The sequence below is a fragment of the Anneissia japonica genome, unplaced genomic scaffold, assembly GCF_011630105.1.
Source record: "Anneissia japonica isolate Jap-2015-1 unplaced genomic scaffold, ASM1163010v1 scaffold288211_len279840_cov171, whole genome shotgun sequence".
NCBI classification, from domain to species: domain Eukaryota; kingdom Metazoa; phylum Echinodermata; class Crinoidea; order Comatulida; family Comatulidae; genus Anneissia; species Anneissia japonica.
The window spans coordinates 254,475-263,931 of NW_022720325.1; the positions used below are offsets into that span (position 1 = coordinate 254,475).

The window sequence follows — 9,457 nt, forward strand, 5'->3', positions numbered from 1 at the left end:
TTGGTTACTGAAAAGGCAGTCAACAAACTGCTTAATGTACAAAGTTACCGGTAATTGCTCGAAGCATCAGTCTACAATCTAAGTTGTTTGGTTCGGGGTGCTGTAACAGAGCTTTTGTAGCATAATGATTAACAGGCCCGTAGCCAGGTTCTTCCAAGGGTGGGGGGTGGGGGTTTCTGGGCGTGAGGTACACGGTCGAAGCCCCGGTGGGGTCGGCGAAACCCCCAAAGCAAGAGGAGTTTTGTGCTTTATGGGTCTAAATAATGCTATAAAAGCAGATATGTTTGAAAAGGTCTTTGTTTGGGTGGGTCTGCAGTGCATTAGTTGGGTTGGAGGACTTATTTGGAAAATTTGAAGAGGGGAGTTCGCTAGAAAAAAGGGGGTTTGTTAGAAAAGGGGGTTCTCCCGAACCATACCCCCACCCCCTGGATACTGCCTGATTAACTGGAATTCTGTTTCTTGAAAGATGTAGGTGTAAGATTTAAACTACCATGATTTACTGTTTTTGTTTGCGAGCTTAATTGTATGGACATTTTATCTCAGGTTTGCAGGAACAGTACCAGTGTGTCGAATGTTTTTAACTGGTTTTGTCATCGGCACCTAACAACTCTTAATTCATTTTTCAGAACAAGGTCAACTTTTTTGTGAATTAAAACTGTGACTCCATGGAGCAGTGTATAACATGCACCAGAGTATTGCATGCTACAAGCACTGCTGGTGATGTTCAGACTGTTGTAGTATTCATCCCATTCAATCCCTGCTAACCTTAATAGGGTTTACATGAGACGGTGTCTTAATAACCATTGCATTGTTTTGTTAAAGAAGTGTTAGGATATGATCCAGTATGATGGCAAAAATGTCGTAGTACCTAATCTTGAGTCCCCCTGTTGACGAATCAATTGTTAACTGGACGATCAGATCAGATCTGAGAGTTTTTGGTTTGCTGAGGACAAGGTGATATTATGGAAAGTATGTGCAACATCAACTTAGGCAGATATGTTAACACCATTCAGTTAGTGGTTTCTACTGCATTGTCCATCAGGGGCGGATCCAGAGATGTCCAAAAGGGGGGGCCGAAATTTGGGTCGATCGAGACAACAATTTCCTAGGGGGTCCGGGGGCATGCCCCCGCGAAATTTTTGTGTTCTAGACGCCCGAAAATAACATTTGAGGCGTTCTGGGCTATCATTTTTTTCTTTTTCTTTCTTTTTTTCTTTCTTTTTTCTTTTTTTTTTACCTCCCAAAAAAATCCGCCCCTGTCCATTACAGATCTCATGAAGGAAAAGTCTGTCAAGTAATGGAAAATCTCAACAAACACTGCAAACTGGTAGACCTTTTTTCCACTCCGATATACAGTACTCCTAATTTCGGAGTCCTTTAGGATGTCACTTTTACACACCAACCAAACCAAAGGCAGTCAAGGAAGGCTGAGATGGTTTTACTCAGCTAAAATCGGTGTTTTGCACCCTGCTGTTAGTTTGAACTATAAATGTCAAATGGATCATTCTTGACAAAATTTTCAACAAATTATTCAAATGTAGCGGCTTTAAAATATTTTGTATAGCACCGCATCTTCAAGAGCAGGATTTGTGGGTCAAAATGTCAATCTAAGAAACATACATTGGTATCAGTTGAAAAATATATTTAAGCGGCCATTTTAAAATTCAAAATGGAGGCCCTAGAAGTGAATAAAAAAACTGGCACCCATTTGTTTCTTTATCAGTGAATTTTTTAGATATGTTTAGATATGTTTGCCAAGAATCTACCCAAAAAATTGACAAAGTTAAAAAATATGACATAAGACAACAGACTAAAGACTTCATTGATAAAATTGATATAATCGTTATTAGATAAATTAATCGAATGATTTAAGTCATGCAGTAATTGAGCTCTAAGATGATCATAAAAATTGCAATTTAAGAGAAAGTGCACCTCATCTTCTATGTCCTCCGTTTTGAAATGGCGACAAAATCTTATGAAGAAAGTCATTTTTTAGGGAGCGATTTTGTTAGAGGGCGAGTTTCTTAGAGAGCGAGTTTGTTAGGGGAAAGTTTCATATGGGCAAGTTTGTAGGGGTGACTGTATATAATCTGAGGTCGTAGAAGGACCTTCGACTTTTGTTTGGACATAACACATATGAAGTCACATTACATGTAGTGTGATGCCTTTAACTAATAAAATTTACCGAAATGTGTCGAATATCCATAGTTTCAAGGGGCTCACAGTTTAGGTTCAAAGGTCTCATAGAGTCAAAACCATCAAAGTTAAAGTTTATAACTGCTACAAATAGCAGTCTTGTCGTTGTAGCTAAGCCATTGGAGCATGTTCACCGTCTGTGTGTCGATGGATAGTGATTGTGACACCAAATGTCCAAGTTCAAGGTTCAAATTTTAAAAATTATTCAATTGAGCTCAAATTTACCAAGAATGATTGTTATTATTGATTTACAGGTGTAATTGGTGTAATTTTGCCCTAGGGCAAAATTACCTATACATGTTTCTCCTGACGCAAATCCAGTTATTGTCTATTATTCCATCACGACAATAACAATTACTATTATTGATTTAATTAACTATCTCATATAGAGATGTTCGTTGTGGTACTTGGATACATTAACTTACATTCTGCAGCAGACGTAACCTCCTCAATATCTGGTGTTCCGTAGACGTTCAAGTGCGAAGCTAACACTCTAAACGTATACTGTGTACATGGTACAATTCCTTCATTGATAAGAATTTCAGTGTCTGCTGTACTTCCTTGGAGATCTATTCCACCTGATAGCTCATAATGGTATATCACCTGCTCTTGGGTGTTACAGATAGCAGCATTCCATTTCATCGATAAAGACATTTCCCTAAGTACTGAATCTTCGGTAATAAATGGCACTGTCGAAAAACAGCAATGTTGAAATCAGAATTAGGTTAACATTGTTAGGCTTATTATTAAATATATACCGGTAAAAAATGTATAATAATATTAACAATGCTCAAATTGGAACATGATGTTATAATCGTACCAAGCATAGTCCTTCACCTAAAAGGTCCTTTTAGTCAGTTTTAGTTAGTTTAGTCAGCGGAATTCAAACCTGCAACCTATCGCTATCAAGGCGAGTCTCATACCCATTAGATCACGGAAACCTATAGGGTGTACGTGCAGATCTAACCCCAGGCACTTTCTTTCGTTCATCTGACTGAAAAAGCTCACATGTTATGAAACCCCCTTACCACCCTACACTTAAAATCTGAATTTTCATCAAAATTATTTAAAGTCTTCTATTCCTTGTAACATAATTAATTCTTCCAGAAAATTTCATTCAGATCAGTACAACAGATTTAGAGGATTTCTAGTGTGGGGAGTTTTCTTTATGGTCTCCACCTCCACACCCCACTCCGGATCGTCACCAAAGTAAAAGAAAAGGGCCTTTCCATTCAATGTCAGAAATCTTGAGGCTGCTAACAAACCAAAAAACAAAAAAATAAACAAAAAACAAAAACAAAAAAATTCCGATGAAAATATAACCTCCTTTGGGAAGGTAATAATACAGTATTACTGCTACTATATTTGACACTAATAGTAAGGCTTTAACCTGATGGTGCTGTTTGTACCACTACAAGCGTTCCCCAATCCCCAACAATCTCTTCGTTATTAACAGCTCTAGAGTCCACGTCATAAGCAACACATTCTGATAATCCCGATATCTTGACTTTTGTTTGAGAACCGCCTGTTGTGTTGACAATGCCATGTTCATTTCCATCTTTGCTTCGATATCGTACTTGATATCGAAGTATATCATCACATTGGATTTGTTCATGAGTATTAGAGACAGGCTATAAGTAGAATAGACGCGAAATGCTTAATATAATGTCTTTATTATTTTTAATTATTTATAAAATGTTTAATAAATCACGTATATTTCATTTGATTTGATTTTATTCGGCTTTCTATAAAACAACACGATATCATTTACATAATACAACATCCAATCTTAAATTATAATACGATCCATTCATAGACAATTAAAACATTAAAAACTCGAAAAAATGTACAAACAAAAATGAGAAAAACTACCAACATAAAGCATTTTTACAAAAAAAAAATATTATCCATTTACAATAAAACCCGGTGACCATAAACCTTAAAACAAAAAGAATCAACACAATGCATAAAGATAAACGTAGTGGTGGCTTGTCAGTTATCAGCGCGAAAACACACCAAAATCGAAATTAAGATTGTAATATTGAAATAGGCATACGCTTACCTTCAATGTTAGGATAATCTCATTACCATTCACTGTTTCCAATTCTATTTCTGGCTCTTCTAAAGGCTCTTTAAGAAAATAAATATTTCATTTACAATTATTGCGGTACATCACAAACATGGCCGTACAATAGGCCTAACGTGGAAATATGTGATAATTAGGGTACATGAACTATTAAAATGAATTAATGGAAAACATAAAATACAGTAGACACTTTCTTTATCAAACCTGCTTACTATCACAAATTATCGTTCATTAACTAACAGTTCATTAATGCACTCTCAGATTACCTGATAAATGTTAGCATTCTATTAATCGCACATTCCCCAAAAATTGTAACGACGTTTGCCTGTTTTTTTTTTTTTTTATCTCAGGAAAATATTAAAGCTTATCCTATCCACCAATATAGGTAAAAGTAAAGCCAAAACGTGAACCTTTACGCTCTAAGACTGGAGTACCCATATTTCTTTCCTAGCCATTTGGGCTGGAAGTGGGGGTGTTTGGGGGCCCACTCTTCTCGCACAACCATCCTGTTTACCTTCCCAGATGCCGGTTCCCATTTAGACACCTGGGTAGAGGGTGTCATGCCTAATGGCACAAATTACTTGCACCACGAACAACCAGCCTCAAGTCTGAGAGTCCGAGCCACAACCGTTGCACCATCCGCTTCTACTGTGCACAGCGTAATTGACATCGCGTCTAGACTTTTGCGACGACACATGTCTGATTTAGTGTAAATCAAGCAAAGAGAGACAAAAAGAGTACGGTATATAGTAAACCAAGCCGGAAGTATTGGTCTTAAAATAAATAAGAAAAAGACTAAAATAATGAAAACCATTCAAATGGACAAAAGAAATAGTCATTGAAGAAAACAAAATCCAACAAACTAACTTCATCTATTTGGAAAGCAATCTCAACAGCAACGGAAATATTGAAACAGAAATCCAAAGAAGAATCGGACTAGCAACAAATGCCTTCAAAATGTTAAGCAAGATTTGGAAAGCAAACATATCACGCTAAAGACGAAGGTAAAAATTTACTCAAGTAATGTCAGGTCAGTCCTGACAAGCAGTTGGAGAACAAACCAAAAGGTTGAATCAAGATTACGAGGTTTTTAAGGGAGATACCTGAGAAGGATCATAAACATTAGATGGCTAGACCGGATAACATACATTGGAAATTATGGGGAAAACCAAATTAATGACATAAACGAGAAGATTCAAAAGAGGAGGTGGGATTAGAAGCTCTATGAATTAAAGTTGTACTTAAAATACTAATATCAATGACCTTATTATAAATTTTTATAAATAAACAAAATGTAAATTATGATGATGATGATGATGATGATGATGATGATGATGATGATGATGATGATGATGATGATGATGATGATGATGATGATGATGATGAACATAAAAATGATGCTGATGAGAATGGTGGTGGTGGTGGTGTTGCTGATGATGATAATGATAATAATAATAACAGCATCAGCAAGTAAATTCCCTTACTTGTGCATATAGTCTCTGTTGATCCACGACCACTAGGTGGTCCATAAGTATCTTCGCCGCCAACTAATCTCGAGTGCTGTGTGTAGAATTCAACAGTCGTGTGTGGTAAGAGATTTTCTATGGTACATACACCGTTTTCAATGTTATCAACTGTAGTGAATGTACTTGTGGGTGATGTTCTGTACCATAACTTACATCCAGTAATATTTCCTGTTCCGAAGTCTTGAAATGGATCCCAGCTGCAGGCGTAAATCTTGAGGGTGGTTGCTGTTCGATTCAAAACTGTTGGCGGTTTGGAACTGTAAGGTAGTGCTAATAATAATAACATTTATTTTAAATACGGTAGGGTTTTAAATATACGTTGAATTTGTTATAGGTATTATGCGGCTTCATACGAAACCATAGTTCTCTTTAGTCGCCTAATTTTTGGAAATTGTTGCATTGCGATTAAAAGACTGTACAAAATCAAGATTTAAGCTCAAATTTACCTATGCTGCAGTCGGCTCCAGCCCATGCTTCATGGCATCCATTTCCACAGCTTCCATCACGATTACAATCAGTCGAGTCTTTACAATGGCATGGATAGTTACACAACACACCAAAGAAACCAGACGGACAAGACAGATCCGACAGTAATTCTACAAACAAATACAAAGAATCAATAATATTTTGATATAGTAAAAGTTAAATGGATATACAAAGTCATTTGAATTATTAAATTGTAATAAAATAACTTACCTTTCGGTATATCATGTGTAAGTATATGGTTTTGAGATAAAGCGACTGGTTGGTTGTCTCAACTTTTTCAATGGGATTGCTCTGACCGTCAGTGATTGTCAGAGCAATCACACCAATACTTCAAGACAATCAACTAGTGATCCAATTAATATTTATTAAAACAATTTACAGAAAACAGCTTGGTCATGGTGTGACCTCGATCGTATTGAGGTCGACGTCCACCCTCAGTTGTCCCGACCACTGATCATCTTCGGTTATCCCCCTTACCAGCAATGTATATGTACGTCATAAATGTGTGACAGTTTGTGTCTTCGTCGTCGCTGTTTAGAGTTTGGTGTTCTTTGCTTCTTATTTGAACTTTTGAAGATATAATAAAGACGTCTTGCAAACCATGCAATTGAGATTTTTTTGCTAAGATAGTTCGTTCTTACGAGAGACATGGTCTGTTATGGCTAATTTGTGTGTAGTACCGGTGTCCGAACATGTGTACTTCTTGTTCTGACATACTCTGTTTCTTTTAACATCTGTTTTGTGTTCTCGTAATGTGGTTTTGATTCCCTTCCTGTTTCTCTGTTTCCGAAACCCGTTTCGCCGAATTATTTTTTAGCGACCGGAAAATATGAAACCCAGTTTGCAAAATTTCGTAACACTATGCTACTATACTAAAACAGTATGTCGAATTTTCTATACACCTTCGTGTGTAGAAGTACAAAGGTGCCTATTGTATATTTGACAAGGAGATGGGGGAGGGGCGTAAGGTTTGAGAGGGAAGGGTACTCCGGAAAGAGCAAGCTGACAACAAGTGATACTGCGGTTTAATTTTAAAAACTTTAGTGCACAAAACTGGGTTCTTATATACACTAAACTAAATGAAGCACATCACTGCCAAATAGTAGACCAAAAGAACAGTGGAACAACAAGACAAACGTGTGATGTCTGAGGGTATTGATTAAAACTGAATAGAACGGTGGTAAAAGAATACAAAAGGGTCACAGGCATGGGACGCAGACCGGGGTGCATTATTGTTTCCCCATACAGTTAAGACAACAATTATAGAGGGCGCTTTTTAAGGTAATTTATGTGAACGGATAAAATGAATATGGTCGCTGCTTGTGGATTAAAGAGTAATATGAAAGCTACGGCGTATAGTATGGTTATATAGGCCAAAATCTCTGGTAGTCGGTCGAGTGTAGTTGACACAGTGAAAATTAATGGACTATTGCAATAATAATATCTCTTACGCCCGTATTCTTAAAACGAACTTTAGTCGAACTTCGAACTAGAACTTCATTTAGTCTTAGTTGCAACTTCAACTTCAAATTGTATTCACAAACAACGTAGTAGAAGTTCTAACTACTACTAAATCAAGTCCTAGTTGTAGTTCAGCTGAAGACGACTGGCAAGCAACAACTATCAAACTAACCAATAAAAAGAGCTAATTTTAATAGCAGACGAAATTTTAGAGATCCGGTAACGCGGAAGAATATTAAACTGCCGTCTGTCTTTCAAAAACATATTTCCTCATAATTCATAATTGCCCATTATTCGCCTAACTAATATTATATACTATTAACTATATTCGTCGTTAACATCAAACGATAGAGAATTTGAACTGTCACTAAAAATTTGCTTTCTTTAGAGAACTATTATAGTTGAGGTCGAGCGAGGGCGGCGCAATCTTTGTTGTTACGGTAAATCTACGTGAACGCAACGCGAGAGGATTTCGTGCAAATCAGGAACTGTTGCATGTGGCTAGCAAAACATGCTAATTTCGCCTTTTGGAAGCTAAACGTAATGCCCCTTTTCTTGAACACAGTGGAGATACATCAGACCTACTTATACAATCGCTTTTATTCATTTAACTTTATCGTAAGTTACAAAAAGCACGTTTTCATTGGGGTAAATATTTCAAGTCGGCGATTTAGCCTGACTAAAAAAATCGGCCTGCGGAGACATAATTTTAGGCGAGGTTCGCGTCATTTAGTCGTAGTGCTAGTCGAAGTTCGTTTTAAGAATACGAAATGACGTAATTTTTAAGTTTTAGCTAGAACTACGACTAAAGTTTGTTTTAAGAATAACGGGGTATGTCAGACACTGTTTACGTACAGGATATCTTTGAAATTATAAAAAGCAGCGTTGAATCTGGTATAGTACAAGTGTTATATATGATACTAATGAAGAATATAAACGTTTAAAAATGCTCAGACACTATGTATTGTTTTAATGTTGATTTTTCACAAACATTTTGTTCATATCCCACAATATATTAGATTTATATAGCAAGTATATATTATAAACATTAATTTTAACAAAAATGACGATATTATACACTGAGTAGATGACGTACAATGCTGTCTACCCTATTAAAAATTTATATAGCTCATTTAAAATGATCGAAATCAGATGGAAGTAAAAAATAGTTTTCACAGATTTACAGACGGTCGTACAAAATCCTTAAATTTTACCAACCATGCAGAAGAATACAGGAAATACGCTCACTGTCTGCATTGGCAGTGATTTTTTTTTTCATAACAATTTTCAATCGTAAAATTGTAAGTTAACTGTTAACTGTGTCCGAAGTACTCGTAATTTGTCTCCTAGAATTTCTAATTCTTATATCCTTTAGAATCAGTACTTACTATAGGGGCATACACTTGCTACTAACAATCATACTATAAACAACACATGTGACATGATGTCATATCTATGCCTATAACTATACTGCACTCAAACAGCCAGGTTCAATATTACTGTGCTTTCTTTTTATACTTACAAATTTTCACACTGTCCTGACTATCAAGGCCTATTTAAGAATCCATCCAAGCATAAGCATTGCAGCTTTAACTCGATGCACCACTGAACTCTGTTTTGTAAGGGGTGGGGACAGTGATGGCGCCAGGACCTGCCCGACGGAGGGGCCAAAGGCTCCGACGCGGGGGGGGGGGGATAGGGG

General features: G+C 36.7%; 1 protein-coding gene across 1 annotated transcript in view; it reads right to left on the bottom strand.

Annotated features, from left to right (window-relative positions):
- LOC117111302 (angiopoietin-1 receptor-like) overlaps positions 1-9,457 on the bottom strand; it is a 36,633-nt gene that overhangs the window by 10,573 nt on the left and 16,603 nt on the right. Inside the window, exons 7-11 of the mRNA XM_033254227.1 lie at positions 6,255-6,404; positions 5,767-6,078; positions 4,259-4,326; positions 3,587-3,827; positions 2,622-2,885 (exon numbers count right to left, since the gene is read on the bottom strand). Of these exons, the coding sequence (XP_033110118.1) occupies positions 2,622-2,885; positions 3,587-3,827; positions 4,259-4,326; positions 5,767-6,078; positions 6,255-6,404 (1,035 nt within the window). The remainder of the gene's footprint in view (positions 1-2,621; positions 2,886-3,586; positions 3,828-4,258; positions 4,327-5,766; positions 6,079-6,254; positions 6,405-9,457) is intronic.